General features: G+C 41.4%; 1 protein-coding gene across 1 annotated transcript in view; it reads right to left on the bottom strand.

Annotated features, from left to right (window-relative positions):
- Window positions 1–381: 381 nt before the first annotated feature.
- The window catches only part of ZNRF2 (zinc and ring finger 2), a 63,581-nt gene continuing 38,926 nt past the window's right edge, over window positions 382–25,036 (bottom strand). The window contains exons 3-5 of the mRNA XM_052796984.1: window positions 8,931–9,036; window positions 8,093–8,170; window positions 382–6,898 (exon numbers count right to left, since the gene is read on the bottom strand). Of these exons, the coding sequence (XP_052652944.1) occupies window positions 8,113–8,170; window positions 8,931–9,036 (164 nt within the window). The 3' untranslated portion in view covers window positions 382–6,898; window positions 8,093–8,112. The remainder of the gene's footprint in view (window positions 6,899–8,092; window positions 8,171–8,930; window positions 9,037–25,036) is intronic.

Here is a 25,036-nt window from a genome sequence, read left to right as displayed (position 1 = left end):
CATCATGTCTGCTGAGGACACGTCAACCAGAGACACCTCACCTCCAGCCACCAGCAACCTTGGCAAAACAGCAGCTCTGCTCTGCCAAGGCCGTCCTTGGCCAGCTGGATAAAAGCCTGTCACATCGCCGCTTTGCAGGAGCGAAAGGGGCTCCAAGAGGCTGGCCCAGAAGGTCTGCTCTCCTACCTGCAAAGCTGCAGACAGCCGAGATACCAAGCTGCTTTTCTAGCTGTGACTATACACCATGCATTGCTTTTTCTTCCTCTGCTTCAGCTTGGTCTGCAGCACAGACATACAGAATCTCTGCTCCACAGCGATGCCTCCTTCACTAACACTTAAAAAAAAACAACCAGCCCACCCACCGGGAAGTGTGAAGAAAACTGTGCTTCAAAAGATTTATTACATATATTTGTACATATTTTACATGAATGGAATGTTAAACATACAACCTAAAAATCAATAAAAAAATATTTTCATTCATGATTATGTACTGGCAAACCACTGAAAAGAGTACCTTAGAACAACTTAAGTCAACTTGCAACCATACTGCTCAATTAACAAAAAAATACAAACATGTTTTACATTAGACATTGCAAATTACATTCCCATTTCTGCTCTGGGTAATGAAGGAAGACATCTTGTCCATTACCACTGCACATACGGGTGGCATTTCAGAAGCTAGCACAGAGTTCCCTCTAACTCATTGTGGGCAGGGTTAGTTCTGTGGGAAGAGGCATATAAAAAAGGGGAATATACACTCTTCTCCCTACCAGCAGGTACCTGCCAAAGGGTAGGAAAAGCCAGAACGAGATTTGCAATCAAGTGATAAGGTTAATGCTGGATCACCACCCATTCAGTGTGATGCTGCAGATGTTAAAATTTAGTAGTTCATTAAAACATCCCCTCTACAGCTAAGCCACCTCCCTTCCTCCTTGAAAGTTACAGTGCTTTGGCAATATCAGCTAAGAGAGAGACTGCACAGTAACAAATACTTCACCTTCATCTTAATATAGAATCATAGAATGGATTGGGTTGGAAGGGACCTTAAAGATCACCTAGTTCCAACCCCCCTGCCGTGGGCAGGGACACCTTCCACTAGACCAGGTTGCTCAAAGCCCCATCCAACCTGGCCTGGAACACTTCCAGGGATAGGGCATCCACAGCCTCTGTGGGCAACCTGTTCTAGTGCCTCACCACCCTCATAGTGAAGAACTTTTTCCTTATATCTAATCTAAATCTACCCTCTTTTAGTTTAAAGCCATTACCCCTTGTCCTATCACTACATTCCCTGATAAAGAGTCCCTCCCCATCTTTCCTGTAGGCTCCCTTTGAGTCCTGGAAGGCTGCTACAGGGTCTCCCTGGAGCCTTCTCTTCTCCAGGTTGAACCACCTCAACTCTCTCAGCCTGTCTTCATAGAGGAGGTGCTCCAGCCTCCTGATCATCTTCATGGCCCTCCTCTGGACCCCCTCAAGCAGGTCCATGTCCTTCTTATGTTGGGGGCCCCAGAGCTGGACACAGTACTCCAGGTGGGGTCTCACGAGAGTGGAGTAGAGGGGCAGAATCACCTCCCTCAACCTGCTGGCCACACTTCTTTTGATGCAGCCGAGGATACAATTGGCTTTCTGAGCTGCGAGTGCACATTGCTGGGTCATATTCAGTTTTTCATCCACTAATACCCCCAAGTCCTTCTCTGCAGGAAAAGTGGAATCCTATATGCAGGAAGAGCACAGAATCATGCTTTGATGTCTCTTCCTGTTAGCATTTCACACCTTGAGAGCTTGTGACCAGTCATGTTGAGAGGTGTTTGCTATTAAATGTAACAAATTAGCAATAAAAGGGACAGATTTGAGGGAAAACAAGAGGAACAGAATTCAGCAACAGATTATGTTCTTGCAACGTCGGGTTACTTACACTTGAAACTCTGCCAGAATTAAGCAGATCCTACTTATCGTTGCAAAATCTTTGCCAAAGCACACCCAAGGGCAAAAGTCCCTCAAACAAACATACACAGATTAAAAGCTGCCAGAAAGATCAGCTAGTAGGCTTGCTGCCTTCTACTTCTTGTACACTGGCAACTTACTAGATCAAAGACAGAACTAAGTCCAACCTTTTTCAGGTGCAGGATATTCCTACAGTGGTTTACCTGAGCAAGTCTTCAGCAACTAATAATGCCCCATGGTGAGGTCATTTACAGTTTATCCCATCATCAGCTCTGACGTACTTAACTGATAAATGACTTTACAGAACACAGTGCAGCAGCTTGGGAACCCAGCTGAACTGTGTAGTAAGGTAACTAAATGCAACTGGAGACAGCTTGAGAGTAAGGACTGGGTATTTCCCACCCCCACCCCACCCCCCAAACAGGCTAAAACATCTTCAACTTGATTTTAGAAGCAGGTTAGTTTATATGGAGAAACGTCACAAGTTTTACATTCAGGAAACAAATCCCGGACAGAGTTCTGTCATGAATTTCTAATGCAGAGTATTTTGAACAACAAGAAATTAAGTGGTATGAGCTGATGACACTGCTGCAGGAAAAAACACGTTTGGCTGGGTCATAGCAAACCCATAACAAGCCCTCCTCTTCCAGCTACAACCTCTTACATTACTTTTGCTGATGCCAATGGAAAGCCTGTCCAAAGATTGAGGGAATATGGCCTAAAATGTGTCATGTCTTCAGCTAGGAAGAGGAGAAGAAATTGATACTAAATGAATTTTAAGCTTGGAAGAGTGGAAAGTGAATCATAAAATATAGCACTCATCAAAAAATGAGATAATTCTCTACTGGCAAAGGTGAGCTGGAAGATCCATACTAGCACTTCGGCACTCCGAGGTATACAGTAGTCTCTCTGCAGGAAACTCCCAAATGTACAGCAAAATTAGTAGGTACAAAACAGCAATACCAAATTTGCACACCAATATTCTCTTTCAATACGGGAAAGCAGCTAAAATTCACAGAAACTCAGAGAGATCATGGCCTATATCAAAACCAACATATGCTTTGTTGCTGTTAATGTAGAGATAGTAGTAATGTTCAAGTGCCAAGTTCTCTGCTTTTGTGGAACACAGAAGAAATGGAGCAAGTTTCTGAAGCCCTCACATGGAAAAGGTGGCATACTAAAAGCATCCATAAGCACATCTTATGTATCAGACATTATCCATCCAGAAACACCAAAGATCCACATTTCTGAATAAAAATCATCTTTCCCATATTTGCTGAGATTTTAGTCTTTTGGGAGTCAGTTTTACCAGTTCTCCAGCCTTTCAGCAAAGGCTTAATTAAAAAGCCAATGCTCCTAACAGTAAGAGCTAGGATAAAGGTACAAATCTCGAGATTCAGTCATAAAACTCCCTTTACATCATAAAGGGGGGAGCAGGGAAAAAAAAAGGTCACAAGTATCCACCCACATCTTTGTACATCACCTACACGTTTTTCATTTCAAAATACTGCAGTACACTTACCCTTGAATACAAAAGTTAAATTGATTACAAATAAGACCATCTGTTTTAGGCTTTATTCTTCCAAAAAATAAAATACCACAAATTTGCAGTGTGCTTCATTGTTTTGCTTTTATGTCCCACTGAACTCATCATTTAATGTATACGTTGAAAGAAAATTAACTACCTCCTTCAAAAGGGAAGTGTTATTATAGATATACTGATTTATAAGAGACAGGACAATGGGTGCCCTGTGCTGACAGTAGCATGGCTCTCTTGGTATTGTATGGTATACGGTTATATACAATCCAACTCATAGCCACCTCCACTATGAACTTCAAAACACAAGTTGCTACTCAAGATACATGGGTATGTTACAAGTTCAGAAAAATCTCACATTTCAAGACAGTGTTGAGTCTACTCTTCCCCTTGTGGCAAGCAGCATGTTTTGGCAGACCTGAGTATGGGAATTATTTCACACCCTTACATACTTAGGGAAGATATAGGCCAGATGACAGAAAACACTCTGAAACAGCACAGAATTGGCAATCTCAATATATTTACAGGCAAAGAAGCATATCGCACCGTAATTTAAGTTATTGCTTCTTGTGGACAAGTGTGGTATTCCTTGATGGAGAGACAGGACTTGGTTGATGTTTATTTTGCCCTTCTAAAGCACAATGATTCAGGACCACTGCGAGTATGTTTTTAAAATGAAGGTGTCGCCTCTGACTAGAACTACATCTGCAGCATGGTCATCACCAGCTGACCAACACAGCTGGTGATAGAAAGCTTACATAGAATTTCCACAGGCGTTTTCAAACCCAAGCATCACTCTCATGCTTCCAGGGTCATTCAAGGCTTGGTCTATATTACAGGTTTTGATACAAGAAAACCTCCCACAGCCTTTCAGAAGAGTTTTATGGATACCAAGAATGCCAAACTAGGATCTAAGGCTGACCTCATATCAGTTCCTCAAATAATCCAAGGTATTTCTGCTCTACCGTGCTGACGGAAGCAGCAATGGACTCTTGCCTGCAAAACCATGCATCAGTGCAATTGCTAGTGGCATGCTTTTCAAACACTGGTCCTAAATGTAGGACAGCAGTGATAACCGCTGGGTCTTTAAACCAGCTATTTGCATCTGAATACAGAAAATTAAGGTTTTTGAAAAAAAACCAGTAAATGAACTCGAAATATGAACTACCAAAACTGAGCTTAAGTTGTAAACAGATTTATGCTTATAATATTTACCTACTTAATCCCCAAGCCAAAGGCTATCTATGACCTCGGAGCACAGGACACCAAAACACTTACCTACCCCCTTTACATTATTACAGGTGAGTTTCTGTAGGCATGAAGCCAACAGTAAACATTAAATCAATGCAAATGCAAAAGCCTTACTTTCAGAAGATAGCAGGAATTTAAAACATTGGAAAAGTGGGCCTGCAGGCAACACCACTGTTTGAGTATTACAGGTGCTGTAATTCCTCATCCCCTCCCTCCCCACCATGATAATACAAGGCAACACAAATATTCTCAGCTAAAAAGGAATCTGTACAGGGAATGACTGTACATTTGATGTGACTACAGAATCGAAAAAGTGTGACAAAACGATTCTGCTCCCACTGAAAAAGAGAATACAACAGGGCCCCATAGTTACAGGTTCAGCTAAAACCAATGATGCAAGCCCAAAAATGTAGAAACTGCACTGGCGATTACGACAATTATCTAGTTTGGACTCCTTTAGATTTGCAGCATAACAAAGGCATTTTACAGAGCAACATTCAGGAGAAAATGTTATCCAGGCAAGAATTGCTCTGCAAGCAAGATAGGAGAGTTTAGTAACATGCACTGCACTTGTTCTCCAGATAGCAGCAATTGCTCCTGTTCTTTGCCCTTTTTTGATATGAATCACAGTAGCAACAGAGAGAAATATGTACTTAAACAAAAAAAAAAGCAGAATTATGTAGGTACAAATGTTCCAAGTGTTGTGCAATATATTTTAACTATCGAAACCCACCAAAAATACTGTCACTAATATTCATAAACTCTTCCCTGCGCTGTGAAATTCAACAACTGCTATGATTGATTCTTGATATAAAAAGTATGCTTCTAAGCCCTGATATCTGTTCCAGTTTATTGTCTTCTTTTTTTCCCCCCATCTTTCTTTTTGTGAACCGTGATACTTTATGGGAACTAATACTTATCCACAGTTTTACTTGGTGTAACGCACCAGAGACATCCTGCGTTTCGTGAAGCCCTGGTTATATCAATATAATACAGTAAAATAATAATAAATTAAACAAATGCAGGTGCATTTTAAAAAAAACCCCCACACTGTCAAATGCTGGTCTGCATGTGAAGAGACCAAGGATTTAGATGCAAAGTACTACAGATCCTGCCATCGAAAAATCATTCAAACAAGGAAACAAAAACTTGCGCATTTTAAAAATTAAACACAAATCCCACCTCGATGTTATCTCACCCATGCCTATAAAAACCTCTTGCTGTGCCCACATTTGCAGTTATTCATTTATACCTCAGGAGGCAGCCTGGAGATGAGAGTAGTAGAATAAAATAATTACCTGAAACATTTTTAAAAAAATACCCGTTAAACAAATTACCTTAACTGGCAGCACTTAAAATTGGTAATTCTTTTTTTTTCCCTATTTAAAAAAAAGTTGCATAGCTGTAAGATTTTGCTTTGCTGCATTTTTTTTGTTGTTTTTACTCACAAGCAGTAAAAGAGAAGTTTTAGTTACTTAAATAGCAACACAATGTGCAGATTTCAACAATCCCTATAGCTTGATCAATATAAATTAGTTACCTGTCTTGGTTTTACTCTTTGGACTGCATTGTGACAAAGGTTTAGTTACAAAATTTTGAAATATAATATTCCTATGCAGAGAAGTTTATGTTTTCTGTTCTTGAAAAAAGTGAAGAACGTAGAACAGGGTGTGAATTCAGTAAATTAAGGTCATACTGTTAGATTATGTTTAATTTGCCATTTTACTCCTCTTCAGCCAACAAGAAGGTGAAAACATTCCCACTCAAAACCGGGGCCATCCTCCTGCATGGGTCTCAGATAGCACGTATTGAACATCTCCACTTCTACTCGAGGCAGTAGGAAACATGTCCAATAACCCGCTTCTTCACAGAACCAGAAGTTAAGCTGAAATTAGGAACTTTGGCCTTCAATACAAAATAGTGTCAATAATGTTTGTGGGGAGTCGATTGTTACAGAATGTGCAGCATTTTCAAAATCCCTGTGTGTCCTTTGCATGAGTGTTTGGTATACCGAGCACTACTGGCAAGTAACCGGTGTCTACAATGCTTTTTCCATGTTACTGTCCATCTTTGTCTTTTTCAGCCACAAAGAACTGTAAGTCTCAAGCCAGGCACGCTGTGTTCAGCAAGGGAACCTCACATCTCCTGTTTTCTGATCAGTGGAAGTAGCTGTTGACAAAGCAGAAGATAAAGTAACATCATTTCAGCTATTTCAGTATATAACACACTCAAACAGCATGAGCACAACCACCATGTTTTCCTTCCCCTTTTCCCTAAGCCCCCAGTTACTACCATCTCTGCTGTGAAAAAAAGGAAGCAGAATTTAACACGAGGTTAGACATCCATGAGCATGTACAGAGACAAATGCGTTCATAAACAGCATGCTGGCTTCTTCCACAGTTCAGTTGTTGGGGGCAATATAGGAAATGTGTTTGTTTATTAATTTTGGCTAACACTGCCCTGAGGTTAAAACAATTATCCCTGTAGCAGGATACCTTCCTTCAGGTTTTCTCTGCTACCCCTGCAACAACCATAGCACTGCAATGTGACCTGCAATAGAGACTCATGAAGCAAGATGAAACAAATGAGCAAATAAATGCCAATCATGAAGTCTTCAGGTGTTTTGTTTTTTTTTTTTAATTTCCATCAGAACAACAAAACCAAACCCTCAGCTACCAGCCAGAATTTCAGGTATCTCCATTTCTCTAAGAATTATGATGATTGTTGGTATGTTTTGCAATGCTTAGGGGTAGCAGTTTAATGCAAGATAAAGTTTTCGAACTAGTCAACTAAAAGAATAAACCTATCCTTTAAACCATTGACACTGACTGCAGATCTACAATCATTAACACAAAACACAAGCTGGAAAAATGTGAATCTCTGTGGGATGGGATGGATAGAAACATGCTTATTTATTTATTTATATATTTTAAGCATTCTGGAATGCATTAACATGCAAGTGATTTTGAAAATACCTAGTTTCAACTTTTTCTTATGATTCCAAAAGCTTTCCGTCAGAAATAAATGCCAGTACTCATGGAATAATCCAAAATTACACAACTGTATTATTTTAATTTTGTTTCATTTCCATGGAAAAAATACCCTTTAAAAGTTAATGCTAAAGCTTTATTGGCACTGACTTGCCACTTCCCAGTACCAAAACTGGAATACATCATTTCAGACCATGCCATATAAGGATGCAGAAACCTTTTACATATTGCAATATACATCAATATTTATTAATTAATACTACAGTTCTGAGACACAGTAGCAAATTCACAAATTCAAAAATAGCATAAAGAATTATTTCAGATAATCAAGATATTTATTATTGAAATGTACACGTCTAAAAATAAATATTACCTAAAACCATGAATCTCGTCTTAATCTGACGGATGCTCAGGGCAAGATCTATTTACTTCAAACCATTCATCTATGCAGCTGTTGGATGGAAGACAAAAATTAAAACAATTACAATTGACATGAATATCTCAGTAACATTTAGCAGTAAGATATGAATATAAATTGGTTTCTCATAATTTCAATGACTAGTAGGATTTTATATTATACAAAGAAATATATGTATACACACTCATCATTGGAAAATTTAATAACCCCAAACCACAGTAATGTTTGGATATCAAACACTTGAAAAACTATATTTCTGAAGTGTTAAAATTTTCTAAGCAAGCATTTTACAAGTTACTATCCAGCTTTTACACACAGGTTACTTCACTACTAACGCTATCATCTTGCTTATATCATTCACTGACATTTTACTTCCTGTAGTTACAGACACTTGTGAAAACAAATATGAAACAGGTTTAAAAAGTGTTCTCCCCTCTCCCCCCCAAGTCTATTAGTATTTGACAAAACTTACAGTACGCACAACCTAAGCTCCCTAGCCATGATGTGCACTCCTTCCCCATACAGGTGATTTTGCCTTATTTTTCCTGTGGGCTTTTCATGCAAGCATGAGAAGACTATAGTAGGGAAAACTGCCTTCAAATACATTGGTGGAGATGCAGAAAGATACCATTTTAAAAACATCTTTAGGGTTGCTGCTGTTGTTTCTTTGTTGTTTGTTTGTTTTTTAAATGTAAAAAAGGAGCACTAAAACTTAGTTGCTTAAGCAGCCCCTAGAGGAGTTACCCAATAAATGCAACCATCTGGAATTTTAAGCATCCTGATGAATACTTGCCCTTTATGATATATGCAGAGGCAAGGCAGCCGTGCTATAGTATCTCCTTGCTGCAGCTCTTCCAGGCATATTGCACACTCCCCAGCATCTTTACTCAGCACATCCTCTGAAGAAAGAGCACAAGGTTAAATGGTTAAAAAGCAGGCTACTACAAGCAAAATGTTCTTTATTCAGAACATCAAGGACAGCTACAGAAGACACCGCTTGTCCTGCAGAAAGCCCTGTCAAGGTGAGGATCAGTCACGCACCAGCTGACTGAAGATTCCTGATGAGAGACCTCTTGGCAGCTCAAATTAAAATATGGTTATGATTCAGTTTCTTGCCTGAACAACACAGCTGTAGCTCAAAATGAAGTCCTGTAGGAAGACACCCATGTGGAGAAGAGGGGTAGCCGTAATCAACAGCTAATATCCCTTTGGGGTTTATACTCTCCCAGCTGAACCATACCGCACCACACAGGCTGCTCTGATCAGACCTTGGAAACCTGCACTCTGAACCACGCAGCCACAGCAGACACACACTGTGCTGATGATGCCAAGAGTTAAGATTGGAGAAGTTGGGTTCTTCATACAGTTGGTACGTAATGCCTCCAGGGCTTTGAGGATTCATGCTGGGTAGGTTTTTCCTAGCTGTACCTTCTTCCCCGTGCTCGGTTTTCACTATGTAGGTTAGGTTCAAGCCTGAACGTAACATTTCTCTGGACACAACACTGCAGGTAATTAACTAGGTAAAGATCTTCTTAACTTCTAAACACTTAGCCTATTATTTGCTTTTTCTACTCTCCTACTCCTCTCTCTTCTATACATCTGGCTTTGTTTTACCAGCCTTGCCAGTACTCATATTTCACACCTTCAACCTCCCTCTTCTCACCATGTCAGCATGTTCTACCACATCCCATCCACCTTTTCCTAAATGTAAAGTATGCAACTGTTATCAATAGGAGTGGGAGTTTTCCATCAGGGAAAGATCAGCACTGTATAGCTCTAACTCTCCCAAAATTCCTGGAGATGCTGAATTTTCTGCAGCATTACCAAGTCCCATAACAAAGGAGGAGAAAGTAAGTTACTAGGAATGCACAAGAGGTGGCTTTCACACAGAAGTTTCTGGGGAAATATATTATTTTTAATAAAAACCTTCTCTCTTGGATACTTCTCTTAGCCAGAATGTGGGATCCAGAATTCAGTCCTAGCACAAAGCAAAACAGGAGATCATGTAAGGCCCCATTTGCCAGAAGCAGGTTAAAAGTCCCAGTTCGATGTGACCTCACACAGTGCACAGAGCATTCCCAACAAGGGACCATGTAGCAATGAAGGTGGCAAACTCTGGCAGATCAGAAAGGTGCACACTTGGCTAAGTAAAGTCCACATGTTCAAATTTCCACAGTTTCGTGAGAAAAGCTTCCCCTTCTTAACCAAAAGGAGCCTAAAGGGACTGTTTATGGAGGATACAGTTCCCAGGTTCGACTGAGAAACCACCAGCTCTATGCTATTCTCTCCAGTGGCTCCAATACTCATCACTATGGCATTCCAAACACACAGAAAATGACAAAGAGACAACTAAAAAAGCTCTCATGGCACCAAAAAGTGAAATGAAATTAGGTCTACCTTGTTTCGCTTAGAATGACAGCAAGCTGTCTTGCAGGTGCTTGGGTTTCTAAAACAGTGTTTATTTCAGTCTCTGCTATATTCATTGGTTATGCTAAAAATACTGTATAATGTCACGTGTGTAGCATCTTCATAAGGCTATGTGAAGAATATCTAACATGAGGTGAACTGTTATAAAGAAAAATATTTTAAAAAGAAAAACACCAATATATATCTACCACAATGAAGAAAATAAGAAAAAATGTATTTTACGCACGGTAACTTTATTGGTAGGCATCGTATTGAAAAATTGCTTCTGTTGTTCTATCAGAAGCTGTAAGCTTCCAAGAACATCAGAGGTACCTAAGAGACAAAGCAATTTAAACAATACAAAAGATCTCAAGAACTCTTCTTATCTGTCGTTACAAAATCCTGACACTAAGAACTTGCCCAGAAGAGGGTGCTAAGGATAAATACTTCCTTGAGGTTGTTGGTTTGCGTTTGTTTTGTTTTTTTTAATAAACAGATACTACCCTCCCAGACCACCTCCTTGCACAAGTACTTTGCCAAAAGTCCTACGAGCAGATCTACGCTCTTCCCACAGTTAGGTTGCAGGAAGAAGCACCATTAGAAATTCAAGCATGTATCATATACACAGAGCATACTTAATAAAAGTCATTTTTTCCACGAAGTCACTCTATCAGATCAGCAGCTGGTACCCAAAACAAAATGGCACTAAGATACCTCCAGTGAATTAAACCCCAGCCTCCCTCCCTCAGCACTCTCAAGAGGGAAGCATTTAGTCAAGCTTTGGTGACAAAAATTAAAATGCCGTCCAATAAAAATACAATCTATAAAAGAAAACATTCCTGTGAACTGCTTTCCCATCATTCTCTATTGTACATGTCTGGCTTATTGTTCACTCCCAAGACTGAACAACGCTTGGGTCTGAACTCCCGCCGAGCAATTTAACAAGGTTCTGCACCTTTTGGCTAACATTAGGGCAAGATGCCAATTTAAACATTTGTATCTCTCACCAGCCCTGGCATAAGTGTCTGAGACTCCTTTTCTTCCCTCCAGTACTCCCATACTCTCCCCAACTGCCATTAGTCTCCCTCTTGCCAATACCAGCCCTACTGCACAAGTCCCAGGCAAACAGCTTGCCACCCTCCCTGGCTTCACCCCAGGCTGAGCCACCGGGAACACATCAGGCTTTGCCTAGTCATGCCAGAGGGAGCTGGTGTGAACGCTGACGACAGCTGGCATGGACGGGGCCTCAGAAACACGGTGGAGTTCTGCCACCCCTGCAGAAGAGAGTTTGTTAGCAGGTTTCAGTGCTCTTCTTCCTCCGAAATGACGAGGAGTTGGCATTCCCTACTTCTTGTGTTAACCTTATGAATCCTACCAGGCTCTTGTGCAAGAGAAAAACATAAATACTGAAGGAATTAGTACAAAATACCCAACTGCTATAAATGCCCACGTGCAATTTGGCACTGCATGTTAACAGACTCCAAACCCATGTAATTATGCTCATAATTGATTACACATGTAGAGCAACGACAGCAAAACCAATTCCTTCTTGGACCTATGACACTTTCGGTCTGACTCCTGTTTTGGGTTTGTGTGGCAGGGTTTTGGGAGCAGCGGAGGGCTGCAGGGGTGGCTCCTGTGAGAAGGTGCTAGAAGCTTCCCCGGCTCCAAGTAAGACCCACCTCTGGCCAAGGCCGAGCCCATCAGTGATGGTGGTAGCACCTCTGGGATAAAATATTTAAGAAGGGAAACCTGCAGTGTAGAGGGGAGTGGGATGTGAGAAACCCCTGTGCAGACACTGAGGTCAGTGAAGAAGGAGAGGGAGGAGTTGTGCCGGAGGAGGGGATAGCCCTGCAGCCCATGGTGAGACGGCAGGCTGTCCCCCCCCAGCCCATGGAGGGGAGCGGGGGAGCAGATGCCCACCTGCAGCCCGCAGAGGACCCCACGCCGGAGCAGGGGGTGCCCCCGAAGATGGCCATGACTCCATGGGAGAGCCCACACTGGAGCAGTCTGTGACTGAAGGACTGCAGCCCATGGGAGGGACCCACGCTGGAGCAGTTCATGAAGGACTGCAGCCTGTGGGAAGGGCTCACACTAGAGAAGTTCATGGAGGACTGTCTCCCGTGGGAGGGACCCCATGCTGGAGCAGTGGAAGAGTGAGGAGTCCTCCCCTGAGGAGGAAGGAGCAGCAGAGACAACGTGTGATGCACTGACCCCAACCCCCATTCCCCACCACCCTGCACTGCTGGGGGGGAGGTAGAGAAAACCAGGAGCAGAGCTGAGCTGGGAAGGAGGGAGGGGTGGGGGAAGGTGTTTTAAGATTTGGTTTTATTTCTCACTATCCTTGGTTTGATTTGATTGGTAGTAAATTAAATTGATTTTGTTTTTTTCTCCAAGTTGAGCCTGTCTTTTGCCTGTGCCCATAAGTGGTGAGTGATCCCTCCCTGTCCTTGCCTTGACCCACGAGCTTTTCTTTGTATTTTCTCCTCCTCATCCCACCAGGCCCAGGGCGGTGGGGAGGAGTGAGCAAGCAGCTGCGTGCTGGGCTTAAACCACAACACTCCCTTTTGACCATTTTAGGTGATTTGCACCATCAATCCCAGATAAAGAAAAAGGAGTGAAAAACCCTGTTAGACCTGGATCCAGTCAGAATTTGTTCTCTACTCGTTTCATACAGCACTCTCCTGTACCAACACTGGCTTATACCAGATGGAAGTCAGTTTAAGGGCCATTTAACACTGACTTTGAAATGTATCTATTACGGAGAAATGTGTAAATCATTTTGCACAGAACCACTGCAGTCCGAACAATTTTTTTGTTTTCATATTTTCCTGCAGCGGAGTGATTCAGCAGATACATATTATTCTTATTATTTTTCTCTTTTCTCTTAAAAAAAAAAAAGAACAGTTTGAGATTTCATCAATGTTATGATTAAAACATTTATATGAGTGTACTACCTAAATGAAAGTGGTAAGAGGAAATAAGCAGAGGCCACATTTTTCCATTTCGCCCACACGTGGGTACACACACAAACACTCACCACACCCCCACATCCATCTGTCTTGCACCAAATAGGAGGTAAACACTCCTCCACTTTCCCAGCTATTTGAACAAGTACTCACTAGCCAAAGACTGGTGTCAAAGATGAAATCTGGCAAAACAGCATAGTATTTCCTTCCTGTGTCTGCTCACATACTTCTTCCTCCTCTATCCCTGGTTAATCCTACTACTGTTTTAACTTGGTTGTCAGTAATTTTTCCTCCTAAAATTCTGCTTTTTTCTTAACTGAAAAATCAATTCTACTCCACTCCTGCATTTATAGCAAAACAGGTAGTACTGAATTAAAATACAATCATCCTGGCAATTTTGCACATACTTTACCAATTTAAAACTTTTTCTAGAACTTTTGAAAAATATATCCAACAACTATCAAAGCCACCAACTCAGCCATGGTTAAAATCATAGGCAACACCTGTGATGAAATAGTCTGTCTTTAAACTGGATTGCAAAAGCACATGCAATACATACCTTATCGATTAAGTCATTAAAATCTGTGCTACTGCTTTTTGTTTTTCTTTTTAAAACACAGGTAGATATAGCCCTAGGCTCAGGAAAACCCAAGTCACAAATCATGGAGACGGCAATAGTATTTTGGAGAGATATCACTTTATAGCTGCAGCATTTTATTTCTCTCTAGGCATTCACTGGAAACAGAACACCAAGTTAGAAAGACCTTTGATCTAATCCAGCATGACAATTTTTCAAAATATCTGTATTTCTTCTAAAACTTGAAAGCCTAAGTGTCTGTGGAAGCTGCCACTGCAGCCAGCTTAACAGTGAAGGACACCACAAAAGTGCACCCTTTCAGAAATATGACTGAAACTTAATCAGAACATACCTTCTGAACAGTATCTTACCAGCACTAAAATTGGTAAAACAAGAGCCATAAGAGGTTAAAAAATATTGGTGAAACTTCATTAAATAGTACATATTACTATATATCTGTTACACATTCATTAATTTTTGTTGCTGATTACTAAAAATTCTCTCAGTTAAGTACTAGAGGCTGTCTTTGCTTGTTTTTAAATGGAGTACATCAAGCTCTAGACATCTAGAAGCCAACATATTTCTTCACACTGTGGTGGGTTGACCCTGGCTGGACGCCAGGTGCCCACCAAAGCCGTTCTATCACTCCCCCTCCTCAGCTGGACAGGGGAGAGAAAAATATAACAAAGGGCTTGTGGGTCAAGATAAGGACAGGAGAGATCACTCACCAATTACCATCACGGGCAAAACAGACTCAGCCTGGGGAAAATTAACTCAATTTATTAAAAATCAATCAGAGTAGGGTAATGAGAAATAAAACCAAATCTCAGAACACCTTCCCTCTACCCCTCCCTTCTTCCTGGGCACAACTTTACTCCCGGATTCTCTACCAACCCCCCCCAGCGGCGCAGGGGGACAGGGAATGGGGTTTACAGTCAGTTCATCACACATTATTTTCTGCCGCTTCATCATCCTCAGGGGGAGGACTCATCACGCTCTTCCCCTGCTCTGGCGCGGTGTCCCTCCCACGGGAGACAGTCCTCCACGAACTTCTCCAGCGTGGGTCCTTCCCATGGGCTGCAGTTCTTCGTGAACTGCTCCAGCATGGGTCCCTTCCACGGCGTGCAGTCCTTCAGGAGCACACTGCTCCAGCGTGGGTCCCCCATGGGGTCACAAGTCCTGCCACAAAACCTGCTCCGTGGGCTCCTCTCTCCACAGATCCGCAGGTCCTGCCAGGAGCCTGCTCCAGCGTGGGCTTCCCACGGGGTCACAGCCTCCTTTGGGCACCCACCTGCTCCGGCGTGGGGTCCTCCACGGGCTGCAGGTGGATATCTGCTCCACTGTGGACCTCCATGGGCTGCAGGGGGACAGCCTGCCTCACCATGGTCTTCACCACGGGCTGCAGGGGAATCTCTGCTCCGGTGCCTGGAGCATCTCCTCCCCCTCCTTCTTCACTGACCTGGGTGTCTGCAGGGCTGTTTCTCTTACATGTTCTCACTCTCTCTCCGGCTGCCGTTACTGTCTGTCCCAGCAACCTTTTTCCTTCTTAAAAATGTTATCACAGAGGCGTTACCACTATCACTGATTGGCTTGGCCTTGGCCGGCGGTGGGTCCGTCTTAGAGCCGGCTGGTATTGGCTCTGTCGGACACAGGGGAAGCTTCCAGCAGCTTCTTACAGAAGCCACCCCTGTAACCCCCCCCACTACCAAAACCTTGCCACACAAAGCCAATACACACATGTATAGCATGAATTCATTCACTTTGCAGAATTTATTCTATACTTTTACTGGTATCACCTTCTGGGACGATCCAAAGTTTTTCCTTACACTGTTACAAAAACAAGTAGACAAGAAGGACCTGCATGTTCCACAGGTAACTTATTCAGTAGCAGCAAGTATGTGTGTATGTGATCAACATACTCTTATCAAATGTTACTGACTTGATTTACTAAATCTTTCCAGCTTCGGCCGCATCTGTCTTTCTCCCTCTCCATTCCTTTCCAACTATTTCCTACTATGCTTTTGTCTTCTTCACACCCATTTTTCCCAAAATACCATCCTCTCTAGATCTACTTTTTCTACCACTCCTCCTACCCCCATCATCTCATTTCATTTACTGTTGCAATGCAGGCATTGGAGAAAGGAGGAAGAGATTAATATTATTAGCCACTATCTGATACAAGTAATATGGACAGCCTTCTTATTTGGGGTTAATATCCTTGGGAGAAGTAGACACTGGAACGGAAGGAAAAGGGACCATTATGCAGGGTGTGCTTCTCTCATGTAGCTCAGTAACTGTCTCTGCAACCTGGTACTGGCTGCAAGCAAAACCTTTCTCTCCTACTCCATCCTAAGCACTAGGAGAGCAAGCAGTTTCTTTGGCATTCCACCTGTTTTTCAGTATTCTGGCTACAACAAAAGGAACATCCTTGATTCAGCATGCTCCAAGCTAGGGATCATTCTTTGATGACCAGTTCAGCCCTCCACGGCTGCTCAGAAATTGAGGCAGAAAGACACTGAAAGAAAACTGATTCGTTAGTGCTCAGAGGCCTCAATATCAGGAGGGAGATCATTCAGTTGTCACTGCAGAAGATGCTTATTTTGCCACTCAGAGCTTTCCAAGCTACAGGGTCTATCAGCAGATTGAGCAAGGCAGAGCTAAAGCCATTAGCTTGGTTCACCTATGAAGACTTCGCCTTCACAGCCAGAAGCTAAAATTGCACTGCCCTCAGTGAGGAACATACCTTCTGAAGAAGCAGTGGGTTTCTGACCAGAAACATATCTTATTGCTCTAATACAAGCAACCTCCTCTAGATCAGATGCAAAAGGGAAGATTTTTAACATCTAGTGTTTTTACTTGAACCACAGCTAAGTGGTTTTCAGGATTCACAATACCAGAAAGTTGAGCATGTGAATATTCAGAATTCAGCTCCCCTGACTAACTTCAATCCAAAGTCCCTTTTATACTGCTGAAAAAAACTAACACCTGTGTGCTAATCAAACAAGCACATGTTGCAACTTTTCGCACACTTCCAACAGGCACAATAACCCCAAACACCATTGCACCACTTGCGTGGTAATACCTAGAACTTAAGCAATCTAAAAACACCTTTCCCACCACAATACATAAAAACATAACCTCTCTAAAGCAAACTAACCAGCTACAACAAATGTGACACTTCCTCAAATACTGACAAAGCATTTGATGAATTGGGGGGGTGGTGGTGTTTAGCATCTCACTCTTCACCCCTTGCAACACAGCAGCCCGTTACAATTTCCTATTCAAAGTCCAAGCATTATCCTTGTTTTCCCCTTCCCTCTCACCTTGTTCAGTGTTGGTCCAAGACTGAGATATCTATATACAAACAGATACCCATCATGAAAGACTTCCTGCACAAACATTACCTACAGTCTTTGGTGCTCCCTCCTCTTAAAACACAAAGGTAAAGGGGAGGGAGCACACAAAACAAAGTGAAAGTCACACAGGAAAAATACTGGCAGAATAAGGCCTAAGTGGCAATACTTGTATCGCAACACTGGGCTGCAGAAGTTTCATTGTTTCTCAGCTAACCCAACATTGAAGAACTGGATTTAGATTTTTGTGGGACATTCTCAGCTTTCAGAAGCTAATTCTGAGAAATAGCTAGATGCTTCCTGTTCAGATAGATAATGATCGGGTGTATGGTAGAGAAAAAATACTTGCTTTTTGTTGAATAAAGGTAAAAACTGAAATAGTAGCGATACAAATACATTTAGGGAGCAGGATGAGTATAAAAGCCTGTATAGTCCTAGCTACCTGGATACCATTCTAATTAGGTAAACTAAATAATGCAGAGGAGAGAGGGATTTGTGCACTGAGGGAAACAGTTCTTTTGTAAAGAGGTCTGCTTCAGTGGCCACAATGGACATCTATCTGCAACTTTAAGATACATGGTGTTAATACAAGCTACAGTTCTGCCAAAAAAAAAAATTAAATCCCAAGTTTAAGTAACACAGCTTTCATACAATGACCAATTAAGACACCTTGCTTATAGACAAAGTCAAGTTTGCATCCCAGGACTCCCAGGGAAGAGCTAGGCTTTGAAAAAAAGGCTAAGTAACCTCAGAAATAAAGCTCTTCACTTCTGAGCAACAATATCCACAGCCACTCGTATGCTATAGTGATCAGTGTACCAACTTTCTCAGTCTGTATTTATACTTCTGGTAGACAGCATTGGGGTGAAATAGGTACTCATACAAGATAAATTTTATCAACCCAATTGGACATGAAACATCTTGTGCTGCTGTCTTGAGATTTATTGCCAGAGTGACTGTGCGTTTCCACAGTGATTCAAGATTTGCTCTTGATACAGAGACAATTATCTGATTAACTCTGAAACTTCTGCTTAGGCTACAGTCTTTCCAACTTGTTTAATCAGTCTGCTTGCAGTTTGAGATGCCCTTGAACATTAAATCATCTCAAGATAGCTAAACAACTTTCTCCTGTTGCACAGACTTCTAAAGATAAGTTCCGTTCACCACATCTGTAAGTACCATGTCCTTAAACTGTCAAATTTTAGTCTAAATACAGGCCAAAGAGCTGCACCTGTTCACAAATGAACCACAAATAAACAGTCTTGTCCTCCAGAACATAATGTAAAGAGACTTTGTGTCAGCCTTACCCATCCTGTACTAAGTCCCCATTCCAACTGAACTGATGTATATTTGTGTTTTGAATGACCCAAGGGGTAACTTGTTCTTGAATAGTCTTCCTTAGCTTGCTGTGTTTGTCCCAAGGCTTCTCCCCTTCCTTCAGAAACACTGTTCCTGGGAGATGAAAATACTTCTAAATATTGTCTCATCAGGAGGCAACTGGGTGAAAAAGCCTTGAATGCAGCAGCACCAGGCTAGTACCCCACCGTAAAACCACATCATGAATGGTATACCCCAGCACATACCATCTGAAACAAAAGCTGCTTATTGCAGCGCATGAAACAAGGAAGCTGCCTTTAGGCTGTTTTCCTGGTTTTTAATCAATATTACATGACCTCTCAGGTTATCAGGTATTAATCTTGAATGTCAGGAGTTAAATCGAAAGTAGCATGCAAAGGGGCAAACCCACAAGAAACGAAACAGCAGCAAAGTAAGGCTCCTCAGGAAACAGTGTAAGGAACTATCACTTGGGGAATACCTCCCCTTGGTTCCATGGGTAAGAATGATTTACACTTCTCAAGGCTGAGTTTACCATCAAAGAGGATCTTACACCACAAATATGCTACAAAAGAAGGAGTGGTTGAGTAAATGGCCAGGGGCAACCAGCACCTATTGCTGATAGAGTCTACTGCAGTTAGAATTGTTTCTTACAGGGAGCTGGAGATAGCTGTGATGAAGGAAACTTACAGAAGCAGGCAAGAAAGAAGAATACCAGTGTGGGATCCACACATGCAGCTCTTTTATCATTTTTATTCTTTGCTAAACAATGCTTCTTATCTTTGAGGAGTAAAACAAAGCAAAATATTTAAGGGCTACTTATACGTACCTGCCAATCTGTACCAGCACTAAGAAACTGCTATGATAGATGAAAAATCAATTTAGGCCTGCTGAGAACTTGGGATTGCAATGAAAAATCAGTTTAGGCCTGTTGAGAATTTGGGACTGCAATCCAGAGATGCAGTCCAAAGGTGGCTGAACCATACAGTTTCCCCCTGAGCAACAAGCAGATATTAAGTCTTGATGACAAGAGGGGCACACTCAAGAAAAATGAGAGAGGCCTGGAGTCCAGCTTGCCTTGCATAGCAGATGACTTCTTTACCAAAGGTAAAAAAAACCAAAACAAAAAACCCCAAAACAAACAAAAAAACCCCACCACAACTAACCAGGCATAAAACCCCAAGAGTATTTATCTACAGAAGCTTCTTCTGGTATTAAATTACTTGGGAATTTGAGTTAATGATTTAATGAGGAAAAGATACCACTGTATCAGGAGGAAAGTGAAGAATTCCTTTCATATACTGTGCAAAGACAGTTCTTTTCAAATCGCTTTACGGTCAGAAGGAAGACTTAACTATGATGCCGCAAGTCTGTTAAAATAAGCAACTTTTCCAAATCAACAGTGAATGTTACCATCAACAGTGTTCACAAAGACTGGGAAAGTAAAGGAGAGCATGGATGTGGCAGAGTAGGTACAACAGAAGATGGTTGTCTCCAATCAAGCTGAAGGAAAGACCTAAATTGGAAAAGATCTTGCAAGTGCAGGATTTTGATGTGACTGTACAAAATGATCCCCACTGAGGTTAGGAAATCCCTCTTGCTTTGGCAGCTTTTTGAAGTGACTAGGCTTATTTTATCCCCAACATGAAAGGAGACCAAAAAGATTGCAGAACACAGTTTTTCCAAATGGCAAGGCTTCAACCATTCACCATCACTGAAACCATAGTCAGAAGCCAGAGAAATTGCTTTGTAATGATTTTCAATTAAGAAGTTTCATTCTAGTAATGGTCTGCAATGAATTGAGAGTGTGATGGGGACATGCTGGCCTAATGAAATCTATGAGAACTCTCACCTAACACAACGTATGTGAAGCAGGTGCATTAGAAACCTTCATGGAAGGAAAGGGTAGGGCAATAGTGACCCTGAAGAGCAGAGGCAGAGAGGGAATGAAGAGAAGCAGCTCGGATGCAGTTAGGTATCCTATTACTCTGGGCAACATGGGTTACTTTAATGGTGATTTGTTTTGAAGTTGGATGTAGGATTTGCTTCAGTGTTTTGTTCACTTCGTCCTTTTTCAAGTTCCTATTCCAGGCTTCCTACAGGTGCCCTGAGCACAATGAGTTTTGCCAAGTCTTTTTTCCAGTCTTTTAACACTGGCCGAATAACTGACTCATTTCTTTGCAAGATTGCAGAGGAGTTTTGTTTGATGTGATGCAAAATGAATGCATAGGGAGCACTAAGGAAGATGGCATGAAAGATGAATCTATAAGCCTAAGCTCGAAACAGAAGGAGGGGAGGAAAACAGGTGTGTCTGACTAAGATACTATTCTTAGGGAAGACACGATGCATTACTGAGCAACACACAATGAAAACACTGGTGCCAAAACTCAGTGTGCATAAAGTCTGGCTTATTAACCCCAGTGCCAGGTGCTAGGCCTACAGGGTGCTTTTCCCAGCAGGCTCAAGATCAGCCTTCTCCAAGTTAAAACTGAATGTCTGGTGTCAACATGCATACACAGGACAGAGATATAAATCACTGCATAATTTTTACTTGTCTGTCTTTTCTGCTCACAGCAGACAGACTGCTTTTTACAAGCTATTCCTATTTTAAATGCAATTATCCTTGCAATATAGATGGAATGCAAAACATATCTGAATGCAAAAAGTTCTGACAACTCTGAAAACTCCAACTCAATTTGATGGTATCTCAATTTTTCTGCTCTACGCTAACCCATAATCCAGTATTGTAATTTGTTCCAGCAAGCATAGAGATAGAGTATTTCTGGCGCTAACAGGTATCTACAGGTTTTTACTATCCCAGTAAGATACTGAGTATATGGGTCTTTAATTTCAAGAGGGAAAAAAAACCAAACCCCACCAATAAACCTTCCTTTACGTTTTAAAGCAAATGGCATCAATTTCTAGATCCTAGCAATTAAGTCAAGTAAAAGACACCCACATAAATTTCAATAATATTCAGCAATCATGATCATTCACAAATAATAATACGAAAAGATAACATGGGAGATGTGTTTAAAAAAATGAAAGTCCCCAAAGACAATTCTCCAGTATTTGTTCAAAGTTTTATGCACATAATCTAGCAGTATATTTCTATAACCATATTAAAGTTTTATTTCTCTCCTAATTTTTTAAATCTACAGGCTAGCAAAACTATTGGACACTATTATGACAACAAGGCATTTCAGCTAATAAAGGCATAGATTGAAAGAGACTTCCTTGGAACTGGGGAGAAAAAAAAAAGATAAAAGTGTTAACCAAACAATTCCTCCCCCCATCTCTTCATCCAAACAAATAAACATTATTTACGGGCTAAAAATTATCAATGAATACCACATTATTGCTTAGCTACATATAGGCTATCCAATACCTACTGTTATACATGAAGACTATCAAATGAAACTTCACACAAGAAAGGAGGGGATGAGAAACATGGATAAAATGAAGAAAATTTGATATGGCGTTAAATTACAGATAGCTATTAGTGCAGGGTTAAAATGGAAGTTATCTGAGGTTTTTATGAGGAAACTTTAACAAGGTTTCATAAGCGTTAACATAGTTCAGCACTAGCAATAGTGAAGTTCTTAGTGTTTCAGCTGTGTGTTAAAACTTTGGGTTGTTTCTGCAGCTGAACAAGTCTGTAGCCACGTGAGACAAAGTTACGCAAACTTCAGGGAGCGAGGAAGTTCCTCCAGGGAGGATACAATATGCAAGTCTAGCGTTTTGTACCTATGCCAGTATATAATCTATGTAATTCCTGTCAATAGGCAATTTACAGCCTGTTCCAGAATCACTGGTTTTTGTTAAAAATACTAAAAACTGGTAATCCTTTCTCCTGTCTAAGCAGTGATAATAATCCCTAGTTTAGAAGTGAGAGTACTCTATCATATTAACAGTGTCTTCATCCAGCTTGCTTCTGAAGAGCTAGGCTTGTTCTACCACTGAAGCCCCTTGCAAAAGCTGGACTGACTTCTTTTGTCATTGAAGGGTGGAGTCTGCAACTCAGAAGTGCAAGACTGTTTAAGTAATCAAAGAGTAGCAGGTTTTAAAGCAAGATTTTAACCTGAAGAAAAAAATAAATTACAAATGACATTTCAGGCAATACTTTCAATTGATCTGCCCTTGGGGCAGTTTCTGAGCAAAAAGGAGTGCCTCTTATTCTTCTGTATTTCTTCAGAAAACAATCCTGATCTGCAAATAATCTGTTCTAGTTCCTGCAAAACAGTGAGGAATTGAGGGAAGGAAATACCGTGAAATTCCTACAGACAACACTCAATCTCAGCGAGATGACATTTATTTTTAAAAACCTAAAGATTTCAAGTAGTTTTATTTCAAAATCCAGCCAATGAAACCTGTTCTCTAAGATTAGGAAAAGCTGTGTATTTTCAAGTGTTTCGTTTCCACAGAGCAACTACAAAACATAAGCCAGTTTGCTGCTAACAAACGAGTAAAATCTCAAGGTTTTAGAGGTATCAGCTTTAAAGACTGCAGAATTACCATATAAAACTAGGAACATTATTTCCCCTGAAGCTAAATTCCCAGCAGTCACGAGACTGCAGCAGTTGCAGACACGATTTATGACATCCTCCGAATGACCTCTCAAAGCTAAAGACTGATTAAGTGTAAGACATGGAAGGTAGCTCCTGTCTGCCTGCATCACATGATGTGGAGTCACGGCACAGTGAGCGTTTGCTACCGAGCGAACAAAACTGTCCCTTAGCTTTCTACTGCATGCAGCACTGCACTGCCATTATATAAGAGAAACACAATGACATACAGCACAATATATCGGGTCCTCTTCTAACCCGATCTGAATCGCTCCTCGTGTCACCTGCAGATGTTCTTTGCACTGGTTCACAGATGTATCTGTAATTTTCTAGGACAAGAATTGTCATTTGACCTTAGCAGCGCTGTCAGTACGAAAGGAAGACAAAGAGGTTAGGAGTAGCTTATAAGGAAAAGAAACAACTTGAGCTATTCAGCACATGAATGACCCTATTTTCTCTATCTCTTTCAGAAACAAGCAGGCTTGTTCTATAGCTGTCAAAAGCTTACTGTATTTATCCAGTGCTGCATATAAAATACTCCCATGGCACATGTATGCATTTATGTAAAGGACATTCCAATGTACTGAGAAAAAAATTGTTGTCCCACTCTCAAGAGCTGAATTAAGTATGAAGTGACATTGCAACTATTTTGGCTAGGAGTGATTTGCAATGGCTCGGTCACAGGAATTCAGTCTAGCAGACTTAAGTGTGGCTCAAGGCAAAGTATGCAGAGGAGCACCCACCAAATATTCTTCTCCCCAAATGTTCATTAAAAGAGTAAGCTGCATTCACAAGAAATCAGAGAAAAGTTCAAGATCTGAATGGGTGTGATCGCTGCTGTGTGTGTGCAGGAACCAAGTATGTCGGCTTCACTTCATTACAGCAAGAAAATTCAGCATAATCTATTGAGCATCCCCAACCTGAACCATGAAAGTGAGCTGTCATAGCTTCTTTACAAACCTATGCCTCCCTTTTTTTTACATGAAAAGTAAAATAATAAGCAATATTGATACCTCAACCACCACCACTAAACCTCCAAGATTATATCTTACCAAGATAAATGGGGCAGCCTGCAGTTCTGGGAACTGCTGTTCCAGACATTCGAAGCACTTCCCTCTCAGTTACACTAAGTTCCCATTTCAGGAGCTTTCTTCACAGTTACACCATTAGAAATATACAGCTTACTTTTTTGACTCTGTAGCAAAGGGTTGACAGTTTCTGGGTTTGGAGGAATGATAAGAGACTGCAGCCTCCAGAAGCGCTGCAACTCCACACTATCACAGACTGACCCAATTCATCCACTGATCTGAGGCTGAAATAGGGTCACCGAAGCAGGTCCTACCCCCCTTTAGGAAGTAGGTCCTACCCCCCTTTAGGAAGTAGGTACACATTGAACTTGAGTGTGGTTTTATTTAGTGACATTTGTCAGCATTACTCTTTAAAATTAACAAACTCCCTCCCAACAAACCTGAACTGTAACAGGCTGCTTTTGCAGTGATGCTCTTCTGTGAGGTACCAAAAACTGCTGAAGAAGAGATTTGGGATGGTTGGAAGGAAATACAGCTTCACTGAACAAAAGGGAAGAAGAGCTAGAGTTTGCCACTGTTCCTCTTGGCAGTCTGGTTTGGACAAGTAGCTATCCACGGCCTACACTGGTGAATACCAGTGAAAGCTTCCTCCTTGTTCAAATGTTA

The sequence above is a fragment of the Harpia harpyja genome, chromosome 1, assembly GCF_026419915.1.
Source record: "Harpia harpyja isolate bHarHar1 chromosome 1, bHarHar1 primary haplotype, whole genome shotgun sequence".
In the NCBI taxonomy this organism is placed as follows: domain Eukaryota; kingdom Metazoa; phylum Chordata; class Aves; order Accipitriformes; family Accipitridae; genus Harpia; species Harpia harpyja.
This window is presented reverse-complemented; position numbering and strand designations above follow the sequence as displayed.